Here is a 17518-nt window from a genome sequence, read left to right on the forward strand (position 1 = left end):
AAGAAGTTCAAATGAACAACTAAAATCATGAACAAGAAGTTCAAATGAACAATTTAAAATAAATTGTTGTCTTGATCCTCGTACAAATCAATATGAACCAAAAGTTCAAAATATTATTCATTTGCAAAGTTTATGAAATAAATTATCAGCTGATAATACTCCACTCAAAGTTGATTCTCCTATTGGATAATATAATATTGCAAATGAGTTGTTGATGCGCCTGAAGCGTGGTATGAAAGTCGGTTCCAATGTTAAAAGTCCTCTACTAAGAAAAGAAACTAAAAATGACCCAAGTGAGGATATGAAAATGCTAAAAGCACTTTGATCTAATTTAATTTTCAGTTCCAGAAGAACAAATCAAGTACTTGAAATATGAAATAAAGAGATCTCGATAAATTATGTCATGGATGAAATGGAATGGAACCGAAATTGAGATAACTAAATAAAGTCAATATTGACAATGTCTTTGTATACAATATAGCGCTAAAAGTGATCAATGATAACGAGGATCATGAGTCAAAGTCTATTAAAGATTGTAGACTAAGTGAGAATTGGCCAAAATAAATATATTCAATTGAAGAAGAATTAAACTCACTTTACAAGTGACTCACTTTTGGACCTGTAGTCTGAACACCTCAAGGTGTGAAACTAATTGGATATAAATGAGTTTTTGTGAAAAAGAAAAATAAGAATGATATGAAGTCTGATTTATTGCTCAATGATTTTCACAAAGACCTAAGATAGATTTTGATAAAAACATATTCACCTGTAGTGGATTCAATCAATTTTTGATTAATTAGTCTTGTAACACATGAAGGACTTAATTTGAACATGATGGATGTAATGACATCTTATTTATATGGTTCACTTAATAGTGACATTTATGTGAAACTCCCTGAAGGGTTCAATATACCAGAGGCACGTAGTTGTGGATCTCGAGAAAACTACTACATAAAATTGAACAAGTCTCTCTATGGGCTGAAAGAATCTGGATGCATGTGGTATAATCGCCTCAGTGAATATTTACTAAATGACGAATATACTAATAACTCAATTTGTCCTTGTATTTTCATAAAATGGTGTCACTACAAAAAACGCGCTAGATTGGGGCGGTTATTTTGCGGCGGTTTTATAAAACCCCTTCAAATTAGAATAAAAAGGGACATTTTCGGTTCAACGGGGAAAATTTTAAACTGTTCAAGGGAGGTTTTAAACCCCCTTAATTAGATAAATTTTGGCACCCTTTTCTAATCATTGCAATGTTATTTTAATTGATTTATTAAATTTTTTTGCGCCTAATTATATCCATTTATATATGAAATTAATAATAAATAAGAATTAGAATAGTCATCAAAGGGGTTTTTATTCACGTGAAAGCTCCAAACCTATCGCTGCTTCTCAAGAGACACAACCACCACTACGATTCCAGCCCACCGCCGTTGGCTTTCCATCGTTGTTTACTGCTCACAACAGCCGTCCTCTACTCTTCGGTCGTCTTTCTCGTTAAGGTTAGCTTTTCCTTCTTTATCTCTTCTTTATTAGACATTTAGGGTTTCCCTCAACCCTAAAATTCCTTCTTCCCAAACCTTCATTCTAATTCAACCTTATCTCTCACTCATTCTAATTTCAGTGAGAAAGAGATTTGACATTTGATTTAGGATTTTAGGGTTCAATAGTTATGTGAAATTACTGTAATATTTATATTTTGTTTTGATTTCAACAGAAGAGTAATCCCTCATCTCTCTCTCTCTCTCTCTCTCTCTCTCTCTCTTCTGTGAAATTCAGGTTGTCTAAATATTTTTGTGGCATCTCATGGATTTGGAGTTATATATTTGGAAGTTTTGTGGAATCTCGTGAATTTCCATGTATTAAAGTAGCAAGTGGGAGATGCAAAAATATGGAGAATTATGAGGTGATTTACTTTTTACCCCTGTTCGGTTTGAATTCTAGCTAGTAATGGTCTTTAATCTTTGAATTGCCTCATAATTAATTGAGTCATTAATTTGGTGCATTAGAATCACTGATTAGAAGATTTGATGCAAAAGTCTACTATTCTAAGTCCTGCAATGGTTGATCCGTCCACGTGGGATCCTTGTTTTTTGTTGCAGCCTTACTGCTGCTAGCATCGCTTTGGTTCTTTAACTATAGAAGTATTGATAGAGGATTAACTACAGTGAAACTGGGGAATTTTTCAAAGTTGGAAGATGATCTGATTTTCATTATTTACCTTATCGTCAGACTTTCAAAGTCATTAAGAATGTTGTTGGCTTTAGCTACCTTCTTCTCCAGGTACTTTAAAAATAACTTGATTTATTCTTATTGTCTTTGTAATCTTGCTAAGGTTTCCCTTTTATATAGTAACTAATAGGTCTTTAGATTTTGTTTGGTTTTTGTTTTAAAAAGGTAAATAATAATGAAATGAAGATCATGTGTGGATGAGTAAATTAAGGGTGGGCGTTAACAAATACCTATTAGTTGTTTCAATAATTTTATAAGTACTATTCATGACTCGAGACTTATTTGTTTTTTATTGTGTATATCTAAACTTAAAGAGAAATGTCGCACCTATCCTGTTTTTTTATAAGTTTTGGCGAGTTTAATTTCTCAACCATCAATTCACATTTCTTTTTAACATTTCTTATACATTTGTGTCATGTGTTTATGTAGAATTGTACCATGTGGCATCGACAGAGGACGGTGAAATACATGTGATAGATGATATTGGAAGATAATTGTTGAGGATGAGAAAGAGAATAAGGGAACCAATGTTGATATTTAGTCTTAAAATGTGAAAGAGGCGTCATAAGTGGAGTTGAAGTCAGTTTTCTAATTGTGAGTTTCTGTTATTATTGTTTCCATCATGGTTTCCTAACTTTTTATTGAAGTGTTTAGCTATGTGCTCGACTTTACTTAATAGTATATATTGAAGTGTTGTGATAATTGATAAAAATCTGCATTTATAACTTTATGATGACAATTTATTGTGTGTGTAGTGAATAAAAATACTTGTGATTTCAACTGTTGCAAGTTTGTTTCTACATGTCTTCTCCTTATTTTTTAAAAGTGGGGAGTAATACTTGACTGTTAGGTGGACTAACTATAAAAGAAATATGTGCATATGGAATGTGTCAGGTATTAAATGGAAAAGTAAGTTTTTGTGCCTTGTGTCTCTTTGTAATATAATGTGTAATTTTAGGTTTGCAAGGTCCTGATGGTGTTAAGAATTTTGTCTTATTTTGTAAATTTAAGAAAAGGATGATAGCTAATATTATTACATACTATCTGATATGAATGTTTTGATGGAGAGATAAATAAATCAATAAAGTTGAATAACCCATATTAAAATGTTCATATATTAGGATATTTTCTTAGTATGAATGAATCTAAAATACTTATAAGTTTCAAATAAAGATGATGTTATTAGTACGAGTTTTCAATCAATTTTGCACTTCGTCATAACCAGTTTACATCAATGGTGGATTATATTTACAGGTTGGCTATTTTATACGGGGAGATCAAGTTCCAGTTTTCAATCAATTTTTCACTTCTTCATAATCATCTTTATGTGGGCATCAAGTTCACAAGGGAGCTATTATTAAGGCAGACTGGATCACTTAAATGTTGTTGTCACTTAAATGTTGTTGTGAGTTTGATATGTCAAAGTTTTGGTGTGTCAAAGTTATACAGTATTTTTAGTATATTTGTCTAGTTTTTATAGAGTTGTGGATTATTTGTTTAAGTAAATTTTGTGTTTTAATTTTTTACTTATTATATTATTAATATAAAAATTATCCTGACTTTTTTAAAAATTAATAAAAAAAATTTGATTCAGTTTTTTTTGCTTATCTTTAATATTTTGCGGGGGTTTAGAACCTCCGTTAAGAAACCTCCCAAGTTTATTCAACCAAGATACCAGCGGTCGCTCAAACTCCCCGCAAATAAATTGTGGGAATCCTATAAGCGGTAGTTTTCAAAACTCCCGCAAAACATCCTGCGGAGGTCAAAAACCCCCGCTAATTGGTAAAATAACCCCCGCTATCAAGGCGCATTTTTTGTAGTGTGTGGAAAAGTATTTGCAATAATAGTTGTCTATGTGGATGACATTAGTATTATTGAAACTCCTGAAGAGCTTCCAAAAGCTACAAATTGTTTAAATAAAGATTTTGAGATGAAGGACCTAGAAAAGACAAAATATGTCTAGGTTTCTAAATTGAGCATGTGGACAAAAGAATATTTGTACATCAAAAGGCTATATAGAAAAGTGTTGAAATGATTCTATATGAACAAATGTCACATGTTTCCTACTCCAATATGGTTGTTAGATCATTAGATGTGGAGAAAGATCTTTTTAGGCCTCGAGAAAAGGATAAAAATTGCTTGGTCCAGAAGTACCATATCTTAGTGCAATTGGAGTACTAATGCACCTTGATAAATATACACATCATGATATATCATTTGCGGTCAATCTATAAGTAAGATAGAATTATTCACCTATACGAAGAAATTGGAAAGCGGTCAAACATATACTTCGTTATCTTAGAGATGCAGGTTACTTGTCAGATTCTCACAATGGTAGATCAGAAAGAGGTTATTTATTTACATGTGATGGTACAACCATTTCATGGAGATCTATGAAACAAATCATGGAAACAACTTCATAAAATCCTGCATAACTATTACCACTACATGAAGTCACTTCGAAGAAGACATTTTAAGCAACGACTACAAAGAATATCGTCTCACATGTAAATGTCTGCGTGAGGGGGAGAAATACATATGTTTTGCACTCTTTTTTCCTTCACCATGGTTTTGTCCCATTGGGTTTTCCTGGTAAGGTTTTTAACGAGGCAATTCACATTCAAGGGATATTGTACTCTTTTTCCTTCACTAGAATTTTTCCCACTGGGTTTTCTCTAGTAAGGTTTTAACGAGGCATATCCTCAATGGACATCCAAGGGGGAGTGTTATGAATAAATATTGTAGATGTCCATATATATTCTTATCTTTCATCTTCATATTCCTTATTAAGTGGTATAGTAAGGTTATGATTTTTCATCTTCCTAATGTCCTATAAATAGATACCACTTTGCAATGTAAAGAGAACTACTTGAAAGATGATAATACAATATTACATTTTCTCTACTCTTTCTCTCCTTCATCTCTATATTGTTTTGGTTAATTTTATAACAATTATGCCGATATTATACTTTTTTGCGCTATAAATAAAATAATAAAAAAAATCTTATTTGTTAATTAATGAATACAAGAAAAAATAATTATTATAATCTCACCTATATAACTAGTGCTAAACTCTCTTTTAAATTTTTCTATGAAAAGATTTTTTTCTGTGAATCATGAATAAGTACATTAATACATATTGAATATTTATCATAATTTATGAGGATGGATAACCTTAAATCTGCAGCCACAAATTATATATAGCACACGCATGGATGGATTTAGCAATTCTTAGCCACTAATTGGTAAGCTTTGAGTTTGGATTTATGATGAAAAGTTTTAGAATTGACTTTACCTCTTATAAACATGATTTATAGCATTGAAATTTAAATATTTGGTTCATTTGATTTTGTCTTCAAACCTCAAAATGACAAATGACAAGGAGATCATAAATAAAATAGCTTTTTCCATTTAATTAAAAACAAATTGTCATAAAAAAAGTTTTGCTTTACATTAAATATATTTACACTAAGATCATCTCATTTCAATTTTAATAAAAAATATATTTTTCAAACTACTTTACTTTACTTCTTTGACAGTGCTTTATTTTAAGATCACGTTAACACACGCTATCAATATTTAAAATCCAGTGGAGTAGTATATTCTTTTCAGCAGGAAGAAGATCCTAGCCATGCTAATAATCACTTTCAAATTTCAATCATCCATGACGTGATCAAACTTTATGTTATTGTTTTTGGACCAAACTCAAATTTCTTTTAATTTGAGATTGCTTATTTAAGATTCATCTCTTAGTATTAATTAAGCAACGTGACATAGACAACCTTCACTACAATATAAAAATTAAAAAAATAAATTTAAAAATAATGAACATCAAAATATGACCAGGGTTGATCTTGAGTAAGGGCGATACAACTAGGGTTGACAAAATGTATATCCGGCCCGTTGAACATGCCCGTTTTTCCTGCACCTGTTAATGTGACCATCCCGCTCCGTCTTATTTTTTATGCGGGCTTTTGCGGACATGGAAATTAACATAAATTTTTATATTTTTACGCTTAAATTTTTTTCCAGGACAAATCAAAGTTTTAGGTCCGCACCCTTAACTATGTCAGTCCCACCCTATTTTTTTCAGACTTTTACGAGACGAATCTAAACGGGACGGACATGTCCGTTTGCCACCTTTAGAGTCAGCCCTTAATATAAGGTCTCCAAGTTAAAGAACTTCCTTTTGTTTTAAAAAAATTAAAATATATAGTTAATACTGTATTAAATTAATTATAATATAAAGAATAAACACGAATTTGTCCATAACCGAGTGAAGTAGGGCAAATGTGAAACAATTTTTACATTAAAAAAAAAAATCATATATTTAATAATATTTAATTTTGAACAATTTTCAATTGTTTTGATTGGTTTGAGATTTTAATTTGAATCAGAATAGACTTGAACACCTTAGCTACTATCCATATTCCACATGATAATGTTTCAACTTTGACTTTATGGGCATGTTTGTTTTAATTTGAATTTATTTTTATTTTTAAAAAATATTTTTTTTAATTTTTTTTTAAATTAAAAGATTAATTTTCATATTTTATAACATAAATATATATTATATATTATTGAAGATTAAAAATAATCGTCGAAATATATCTAGATTGGTTGTAATGAGGTGAAAAAAAAAAGTCGTGTGGCCTGGGATACCGTTTGTAGACCGAAATGCCATGAAGATTGGATATTATAAATTTGACAGTCTGAAATCAGGTAACCATGATGAAATGTTTGTGGAATTTGAGCAGAAAATTGGATAATCTTTGGGTTAAGTGGATATATATGTATTACTTAAAAAAAAAAAAAAAAGAGTATTATGCAGGTTGAAAGTCGAAGTCACTGTTCTTGGATGTTCAACAATGTTTTGGCTCAAAGAGAGAAAGTTAGCCTGAACCAGAAATGGAAGCAAGAATGGAGTAATCAGCTGCAAAAGGAAAATTTTCCGATGAAAATTATATATAATTTACTAATGGAGAAAATTGATCGGGTTCCGTGGAGATTTCTGTTGAACCATAACACCGCAAGGCCCCGCGCTGTTGTGAATTTATGGTTGATGTGTCACGGTAGAATAGCCACAAAAGATAGGCTGAAAAGATTTGGAATAATCAACGATAGTCATTATAGTTTATATAACGAAATTGAGGAATCTATTACCCATCTGTTTTTTGAATGCAAAATTACAAAATCCAATTGGGATCAGGTTCTTAAATGGATAGAAGTTACACATGAGCCTAAAGCTTGGGATGAAGAACTCAATTGGACTATCCAAGAAACTGAAAAGAAGGGGTGGAAAGCTAGTCTCCTTAAACTAGCCTTCACTGAAACTCTATATGAGGTGTGGATTATAGAAATGATGAAGTTTTCAAGAACAATGTGAATAGAAACATAGTTGAGCATATCATAGATAATATTGCATACAAGTGCTGGTATACTAATAGGCTTAGAAAGAATACAGTAACTTTGATGCTATAGGCATGTTTTTTTTGTTTGTCGTTCTTGCTGGCTGGATCCTAAGAGATCGTCATGTACTTATTTGTATTTTGAATTAATATATTCCTCCTTTTGATTCAAACAAATTATATAGCCGAAATTACATTGTTTTTCAAAAAGATGTATTTCAAAAATAATTTTTTTGAAAAACTATTTAAAATAGTTTCAAATTTAAATCATTTTTAAAAATTTTAATTTTTCAAAAAAAATTATAGTAAAACAATCCGAAAATTATAGTGAATGTTGAAATTTTTCTAAAAGAATATTTTATTAATAATTATTTAAACAAAATTCTTATTTAAAAAATCAAATAATAGTTTGTATTATAAAAATTATTTTTATAAAACTAAAACAATCCGACCATATATATATATATATATATATATATATATATATATATATATATATATATATATATATATATATATATATATATATATATATATATATATATATATATATATATATATATATATATATTTTTACACTGTCAATCAATCACAACCATGCATATATATATATATATATATATATATATATATATATATATATATATTTACACTGTCAATCAATCACAACCATGCATCTAATTAAAACTCAATTTTAATTTAAAAAAATTAATATGACATGGCAAGTGTAAGGATTTTGATTGGATGTATTTGTAAAGTTTGTTTACATTGTCAGTGCACTACCTTTAAACTATATATATATATATATATATATATATATATATATATATATATATATATATATATATATATATATATATATATATATATATATATATATATATATATATATATATATATATATATATATATATATATATATAAAAGGTTTTGTTAAATTGAAGAATGCGAACGTGAATGTTATTTACAAATTGCAATAAAAAATTATGATTTAAAAGTTTAGTTTTTAAAATTAAACAAAGACCGAAGAAAAACAGAGTTTGTGGGCAAACGTCATTAAAAATACAAAAAACAAAGTACTCTTTTAGGGAACCAATATAATTACTTCAAATTTTAGGTCAAAGGAACAATTCATGACCTAACTAGGTGACTATTATTACCCGTATAAAGCTCACTATGTCACAAACTAATTTGAATTTTGAATAATTAATTTAGGGCTTTCTTCATCTGTAGGTATATAATAATGTAAAGTCAATCTTAAATGATCGCTCAATACATTAGGCATGCATAAGAAAAGACAAAAGTGATATGAGAGTAGTCTTCTTCAATGTAACTTTTTTCTTGGAAAAAAAAAACGAAATTGCATTCAGTGGCTGAGTCAGACAAAGTAATGTAAGATAATAAATAAAATATTTAAATTAGAATAAATATAAAGTTAATTACTAAAAAATTAAATTATATGATTTAAAAGTATCTTATAACAATGGTCATCATGTTTACTAAAAGAAATAGCCGAACAATTATATCTAGTCAAAATACATTAATACTGGTGGGGGCATATGCCTTCACACTTGCATGAGTAGCTTCATCCCTGACACGGAGAAAATATTTTTTTTGTGTGCTAGATTGTCAAACTCCTACACCATCATACAATCTAAATCTTGATTTGCAACAAAAAAAAAAATCATAAACAACAGCAAAGAATGAACCTCCTATGCAATGATTTCACGTTTCTTAAGAATTGAAAACCAACTTATGTTAATTTTGCTTGAGGTTGAAGATGAATTTAGATGCAAAAGTATTCTTTAAAAGTGGAATTCTATATTTTTAGCAAGACTTTCAACGTTATGATTATCATCACAATAATTACTAAATCTTAACGGCGAGGGAGTGAGGAAAATAATTTATATAGGTGCTTGAGATTATGCGTAAAAATGGGTAAAAATGATCTTTGATTCAGGTCATAAGCACATGTATGATTTGAGCCAAGTGAAAAAGTAATTCGGAATAAGATCTACACTTATTAGAAAATCATTTTAGTCATGATTCGAGTCATGTATAGTGTGATTAGAATCTAGACAGAATTATGATTTGAGTCATGAAACTTTGAGTCAAATCAAACAAGACAGAAGGCAAACATGGAAGTGCATTACTTCATGATTCGAGTCAAGAAATCTGTGATTCGAAACATAGATTTCTGTGAGTCGATTCAAGTGTAAACTGTGAGTCAAATCATGTCAGCTTCACAAACTTTCTGAAATCCTATGTTTCATTTGATTCGAGTCATAGGATGTGTGATTTGAATCACACACCTAAAACTCAATTTTCTGCAATCTTAAAGATGTTTTGAGATCCTACTAATGTCATGACTTGAATCAATCTCAAATATGATTCTTTATTCAAAAGCTCGACTAATTTACTTAAAACATATTGCTTACACTAAAAAAATAAATCTTTTTATTTATACATGCAAAACATCGATTCAATGCAAAACACTATTTAAAAAGCATTACGCTCAATTCTAAGATATTTATAAAGATCTAACTTAAATGAGACTCAATTACGAAAGTGATAAATGATAAACGATAATAAACAAGACAAGCAACAAAACCAAATCTTTAGAGGGCAGAGCAACTTCAAGGTCGAAAAAAGCAAGGAAAATCCCTTGGATTAGGTGGTCATATGTTGCACATCAATGGAGCGTGATGATCTTAGAGTGAAGGATTATAGGGCATTTAATCTTGCTTTGTTATTGAAATAGATATAGAAGATTATCTCAAGGGACAACAAGCTTTCGAAGGATATTTTGTCAACAAGATATGGCAACCTTACTTTGATCTCCCTTTGGGGTTTTCATTCTTGGTCCATAGATGAATATTATGTATGGTGGAAAGGCATCTCTCAATTGGATGCCAAGATCCATTCTATTTTAGATTGGTTCTTTAAAATTATAAATGCGAAGATAATGAATGGGAACCTTACATCCTTCTAGTAAGAAATATATGGATTATGGGAGATGCTCTAGCATCTTTACTTTCCTCGTTTACTTTTGTCTATGACTAAAAAATTGTGTAGTGGGGAATGTAGCCATTTGAGTATGTGAGAGGTATAGCCTTGGAATTTTATCAAGAGGTGTATTTATTTTGTTTGGGAAAAATATTTTGTATCCAACCTTCAAATTATTTTACATTGGGTATCTCTTTCTTTAGTCGCAAACACTTGGTCTTGGGTTCACGACTCCATCGACCATTACTTTGCTTGCTCGACCTATTTGGCACTCTTAGTTATGTTATTTAATGTGGTTTGGCTTGCTAGTAAATATCTTAAAATTCTTGGTTAGGTCTATAAGCATTTTGCAACTATTAATGTTTTGTTCTTTTCTTGACTTTTCCTCTTGGATAAGATTTTGACTCGTCATAATCTTTTGCCCTACAAGACCACCTTTGTGTAACTGTTAGTGGCTTTTGTAGACTTTATACATCTAGTCGGGAGTCAATGTGTCATCTTTATATTGTTTGTGACCTCTCTTTATAAATTTGGTACATTGTGTTCAAACTACTAGGGTTCAAGTTGGTTATAATGTAAGATTTACTTACATTATTTATTGTAGTTTGCTCCATTGGTCATGAGAATCGAGTCCATCAAAGGTTGACCAATAGTGATATTTGATGGTGCAACTGATTTAGATGCCACATAATGATGTTGTATTATTAGAAAATGTTATATGTGTTGACATTTTGGTGGATTGGACTAAATTCTCTTCTTTGATACCTTTGATATCTAGAGTCGTCTCAAATTTTGGAAGGACATGTATAGATTAATCGTAGTTTAACCATGACACAAAAATTAGAGACTCTATTTACAAACATTTTACAAGGTTCTATTTAACTACAATTTAGTTGTAATAAATTTTGAATTATTTGTTGTAGTCTGCCTTGCACATCCTCAAAAACGATTATGTTAATATCTTTTAACTACTTTTCATGTGAACGATGAAACTCTTACCTTGCTTGAACATATTGGTTTTGGATTTTTTTTGTTGACTTTGAGTGACTCTTCATGTGTGATGCTTTCATTGTTTATTTATTTTTTAAATTTTTTGCTTGTAACTTCATGTTAGTTTTATTTTTTTAAATTGCTCCCACTACAACACGCTGGGGCTTTAAAAGCGCTTTTTATGGGCTTTAAAAGCGCTGTGAAAGCCAGCGCTGACGTAGGTAACAAAAGCGCTTCAGAAAGCGCTCTGGTAGGCCTCCTCTATAAGAGCGCTTTTCTGGAAAAAGCGCTCTGGTAGGCCCCTCTATAAGAGCGCTTTCCTGGAAAAAGCGCTCTGGTAGCCCCCCCTATAAGAGCGCTTTTCCAAAAGCGCTTTCGTATGTTGCGTTTTTTTTTTTTTTTATGCTTTTTTATTAATCTTTGGCAGCGCTTTTACTTAGAAGCGCTTTTGTAAGTGGACCTTTAAGAGCGCTTTTTAAAAGCGCTGTCGTTGCTAAATGAGGTATTTTAATGTGCAGCCTGTAATTTAATCCTCCCAGTCGACCTGTAATATTTTTGACCTGTAATATGTTTTTAACCTGTAATATTTTCGACCTGTAATATATTTTCGACGATATCATTTCAGCCATCAGTAAGACAATATATATACTAATATAATACCATTATAATATCCAAAATTATATATATACATCATTACAACATCAATAATATTATAGTTGAAATCGACACAAATCCTACATGAAAAATTGCTTAATATAAAAGTGACACAAATCCTCTTTGATTTCTTCCAACTTAAGTCTCGGGTACCCAGCAGCACGGAATTCGTCAAGGTACTACAAAATAAAAACATAATATGAATGATATATTTAGTTAAATGTAATAAATTATATGAAATTATCTTAAGTTATAAATTCATACCGTGAGCGGAATCTCTAATTGATTCGCCTGAAGGATTTCTTTCATAAACCTCAAAACAAAGTATCCGCAATCTGAACTGTTTCGCTGTAGCGGACACTACATAGAAAAACAAATAAGATTTTATAGTTGTCTTGTTTTATCAAGTAGCATAAATATTATAAGCAAAATTGTGAAAAATAATGTACCTGCACTTTGATCCAAGTAATGTTGTTTGATTTAGTCCGGGATACCTGTGCGTCCCGTTGACTTCGGAACACTTGTATTGATCTAATTAACAAATATATAAAAGCATATGTTTAGATCAATCCCACAAATAAGTTAATATATAAATATACACGAATATTTAGAACGATCCCACTTACAAATCAACGATTCTAGATACATAGTACCACAAGGTAAATTCAGAAACTTCTGGAACCACACACCGTAAGCTAATCTGATGTCTCTAGTGATATTCTTTTAAAAAATCTTTAATATCCCCTGAAAAATAATCATAACCCAGATGTTATAGCAATTCTAGATACATAGTACCGCAAGGTAAATCAAAGTTTAACAACTACTTAGAAACCGGGGCAGCAACTACGCATGTCAAAACAACGTCGTGAAAACGACCACAAATCATAGTTGAGTCATACAAATGGAGAAATCAAGGTGGAGCAATTATATCTCATGAGAAAACAACAATTTAGCATGTATTTTCATAACGGGGCAGCATTGGTGTCTAACAAAATAAAGAGGAAAATACACTCAACTCCCTTTAGATTTAGCTAAATAACACAAACATCTTCTTTAACTTTCAAAATACAATAACCGTCCTCTATCGTGATATCGTGTTATTTAGAGAAATCGGAAGAATTAACTTATGTGAGTGACGGAGAGTTGAGCCTGTATCCAGAAGAAGAAGTAAGCAATAGAAGCATAGTGAAGGAACTGACTCACAATCAAAGGAGAGTGGGATTTGATTTGGATATAATGGCAAAGATATATCAAGCTATGATTATTTGTTGATAAGATATATTAGACTTGTCAAACATTGTACATGGTAAACTATACCATTATGATGAATCATAAGCCAAAGATACATAGAAAAAACTATTTGCTTGCTATCATACTTTTAGAGTAAACTATACCATTATCACTTCAGGATCAAATAAGATAGCAACACAAAAACAAATTTCTACATTACAGAAATTATGAACAGAAGCAGAACCAGAAACTATTTGCTTGATATCATACTTTTAGAGTAAACTATACCATTATCTCTCATAAATGTTTCAAAGTATTCTCACAATTTGCTCTTAAAATAGTGGGAAGACTTTACCTGAACAGAAGCAGAACTAGACTTTGATTTTGACCAAGAAAAACCCTAAAATCCCACAAGACTTTGATTCTGAGAGAAGCAGCAAGAAGACGACGACGGCTAGTTGAGACGACGACGGAGGGACGGAGGAGGGGCTGAGACCACGGCGGAGGGAGTGAGAGCGAGGAAGCAGAGAGTACGTGAGCGAGGAAGAAGAAGAAGATGTACGGAGGAGTTTTGGGTTTCTGAATAAAATAGCGTGTTTGAGTTTTATGAAAATTTTAAAAAGGGCTACCAGAGCGCTTTTCAGAAGCGCTTTCATATGCCCCTTTATACCAGCGCTTTATTACTAAAAGCGCTTTCGTACCCACCCCCTATAAGAGCGCTTTCAAAAGCGCTTTCATACCCACCCCCTATAAGAGCGCTTTTAGAAAGCGCTTTCATACCCACCCCCTATAAGAGCGCTTTTAGAAAGCGCTTTCATACCCACCCCCTATAAGAGCGCTTTTAGAAAGCGCTTTCATTACCCCCCCTATAAGAGCGCTTTTCTAGCGTGATTTTTAATTTTGTTTTTAGCCAAACCTACCAGAGCGCTTTTGGGCAAAAGCGCTTTCGTAGGTGTGCTGTTAAAAGCCAAATTTGGCGTAGTGTCCTAATCGATTTGCTTGTAACTTCTTATATATTTTTTATTGAATTAGAGTACTCTTCCTACTTTTTCTTTTATATATTTAAATTATGATAATTTTGTCACAAAAATATCTGTACAACAATAATATATACTATATGCTTTCATAGTTAAAAATTAGCATGCATGTCAAGAGAATTATCTATGTTTTTCAAGTTCTACAAAATTAAAGATTAGTACCATATCAACTCTAATTATATATTTAAGTAATAAACAATAAAAAAAAGGTTCATTAAAAATTGTGTTTAATGAGGATATACCAACAATATTAAATAGTTTTACACTATTATCTAATAAAAACTCTTCATATTATCATATCAACTTATATTATAATCATTCTTTTTTTTAAAACTATAAAAAAAAAAAAATCAATTTTTATTGAATATCAGTGTAACACTCACAAGCAATGCATGTTCTAATATTTTCTCAAAAAAAAAAAGTTTATGGATAGAAAAAATAGTAAATAGACTTAATTTTCTTTTGGGTACATGTGATTTGATGCTATTTCTGATTCCACCAGCTTTTGATCAATTACTTACAAATGGCACTAACCTTTGAGGATACTAAAATCTTTCCCTCCTTATGTGAGGTTACTATCAATAAAGGGACCACTTAGATCTCTCTCAAAAAATAAAATATCACCAACACTAACTCAACTACTTTACACTCTATCAATAATTATTGAGGTAAACTTTCATGTGCATGTCAATGACTTTTTCGTGTTATTTTTGTGTTTTGATTTTCCCATCACTTCAAATATATACATATATAGTTATTTAGTTATTTTTCTTAAAATTAAACTAATCAAACATAAAAATGATTAGTAGTAACAACAGAATTCAAATTTGAAATTTAAATATGAAACAATGTAAATTTATTTTAAAAAAATATTTGCTGTGTTTATCGTAGTACTTCTCAGTTTAAAGAATCAGTCTCTGCAATTACACGCAGATGATATTTAATTACTACCGAAATTCTACTCTTATTTTACTTAACTATTTTTATTTTAAATAGTAAATTCAATTGGGATGAAATTGGATGGTTGTGAAAGTTGTTTGTTCTCCACCCCACATTCCATATCACACCTCCCTCTCTATCTGTCCCACCAACACCAAACCCTATACCATTCTTCATTTCTCTCCTTCCACATTTTTTTATTTTTTTATTTTTTTCATACATTAAAATAATATTTTTCTTTCTTTTCCACTCCCCCCTCCCACCTTTTATGCTCTATAAATTAACTCTTCTACCCCCTCTATTACTTCCTCTTCTCCTCTTTCCCTCTCCCACCCTTTACTTTACTAATCACACCCCTATCTCTCTCTTCCTCCTCCTCAAATCTTTGTAGTTTTGTTTCTTTTTCCTTAAAAACATTCATTGACTTTGTGTTTTTTTTTTCATTCACCATAAGAAAATCTCTCAATAATTAATTTACTTGAACATTATTGATGTTCAACATCTTCATATTGTTCATGCTTCACATTCATGTCTCCAGTTCTTAGTGAAATCCTTCTTTCTGGATTTATCATAGATTCATCCTTAAAACGTAGGACACACTTAGTTCAATCTTTCTCTGTTGTCTTTCTCTATTGGTTCTATGTTTTTTCATAAATCTCCTAACACCATTCCAAAACTACACTATATTTTATAATTATATAATAGTCATAATAATTATTTATCTATATTAATTAAGATAAGATTTTCAACTTTTATTTTTATCTTTGCTTTGGAAATTAAAAAAAAAAAAAAAACTAGTTTATTATTTCTTTATTGTGAATATTATTATTCTATGGCCACTTCTAGTGGAAACTCTAGTGTGTCCACAAAATCTCAAAGCTATGGCTCTGAGGAAGATTTGGAAAATTTGAAGCTTTTGATGGATCAAAGAAAGAGGAAGAGAAAACAATCGAACCGCGAATCGGCGAGAAGATCGAGAATGAGGAAGCAGAAGCATATGGATGATTTAGTTGTTGAAGTTGAAAGACTAAGAAATGAAAACAATGAAATGGTGACAAGGATGAACATGTCAACACAACATTATTTGAAAATTGAGGCTGAGAATTGTGTTCTAAGAGCTCAAATGTGTGAACTTAATCAAAGGCTACAATCATTGAATGATATCATCAACATGATGAACACAACAACAACAACAATTTCTGAAGTTAATTATCCAAACAATGATTGTTTTTTAACAATTGCTGATAATTGCTTCATGAATCAAATCAACAACATGTCATATCTTAACCAATTGCCAATTATGGCATCTGCAGATATGTTTATGTGGTGAATTGTTGGACCTCAAAAAAAGGAAAATTAAGATAATATTAGAAGAACTTAATTGGAAAAAAAAAATGATTAATAGGTTGCTTTAGTAGTACTCAACATTGTCCAATATTTTGAGGAAAGAAAAAAAAAGATGTTGTGGAAGTGCTTTTTCTGCTTTTCTATATTAGCTTGTGTGTTGTGAGTTTGCTTTTTCTTGATGTTAAAATAGTATTGGTTCTTTTTCATACCAATGAAATAAGTGCTTGATTCTCCTATGAATAAAAGGTGTTTGTCTCTATCAATTTTTTTTTTTATAAAAGTATTATCAATTATAAACTTTATTTGATGGCAACATGAAATATATATGCTCACACCTGTCATCTTTTGGACTAGCTTGAGGACTCATTTTTGAATTACTGGGATAGCCATACGTCCGCGTACTAGTGTATTACGTGCATTTATTTTTAAAATATAAAATGAAAAGAAAGAAAAACAAAATTGCTTAACTAAAAGTTTTTATTATTTTTCCGTATATACAAATTTGAATCTACAATTTTGCATGAGATTGATCAAAACAAAACCTTGAGCATTTTACTCACGAGTTCAACAATTTTGCCATCATCTATTTCACATTCATATGAAACTGTATTTTAAATAAGTAAAAAAAAAAAAAAAACTGCTTATGGTAAGATTTAAGAGACTTTTGAA

At 30.5% G+C, this 17518-nt stretch overlaps 2 protein-coding genes and 1 long non-coding RNA gene across 5 annotated transcripts; all 3 read left to right on the forward strand.

Moving 5' to 3' along the window:
• Positions 1-1097: 1097 nt before the first annotated feature.
• On the forward strand, positions 1098-3819 carry LOC131594199 (uncharacterized). 3 transcript variants are annotated; one of them, XR_009281309.1, is made up of 6 exons: positions 1098-1508; positions 1786-1912; positions 2109-2289; positions 2668-2832; positions 2994-3147; positions 3493-3819. It is a non-coding gene; the product is annotated as an uncharacterized LOC131594199 (long non-coding RNA). The 3 variants fall into 3 exon arrangements; XR_009281308.1 differs by lacking the exon at positions 2994-3147 and having other exon boundaries at positions 1101-1508; positions 2016-2289; XR_009281307.1 differs by lacking the exon at positions 2994-3147 and having other exon boundaries at positions 1111-1508.
• A 3397-nt stretch (positions 3820-7216) lies between these two features.
• On the forward strand, positions 7217-7624 carry LOC131598632 (uncharacterized). The gene has a single exon (XM_058871214.1). It carries the CDS (start codon positions 7217-7219, stop codon positions 7622-7624), a length of 408 nt encoding a protein of 135 aa, XP_058727197.1.
• Positions 7625-15831: 8207 nt separating this feature from the next.
• Positions 15832-17227, forward strand: LOC131594200 (bZIP transcription factor 11-like). Its single transcript, XM_058866286.1, has one exon. It carries the CDS (start codon positions 16335-16337, stop codon positions 16830-16832), a length of 498 nt encoding a protein of 165 aa, XP_058722269.1. The 5' UTR covers positions 15832-16334; the 3' UTR covers positions 16833-17227.
• The last annotated feature ends 291 nt before the right edge of the window (positions 17228-17518 follow it).

The sequence above is a fragment of the Vicia villosa genome, linkage group LG4 (assembly GCF_029867415.1).
Source record: "Vicia villosa cultivar HV-30 ecotype Madison, WI linkage group LG4, Vvil1.0, whole genome shotgun sequence".
NCBI lineage: Eukaryota > Viridiplantae > Streptophyta > Magnoliopsida > Fabales > Fabaceae > Vicia > Vicia villosa.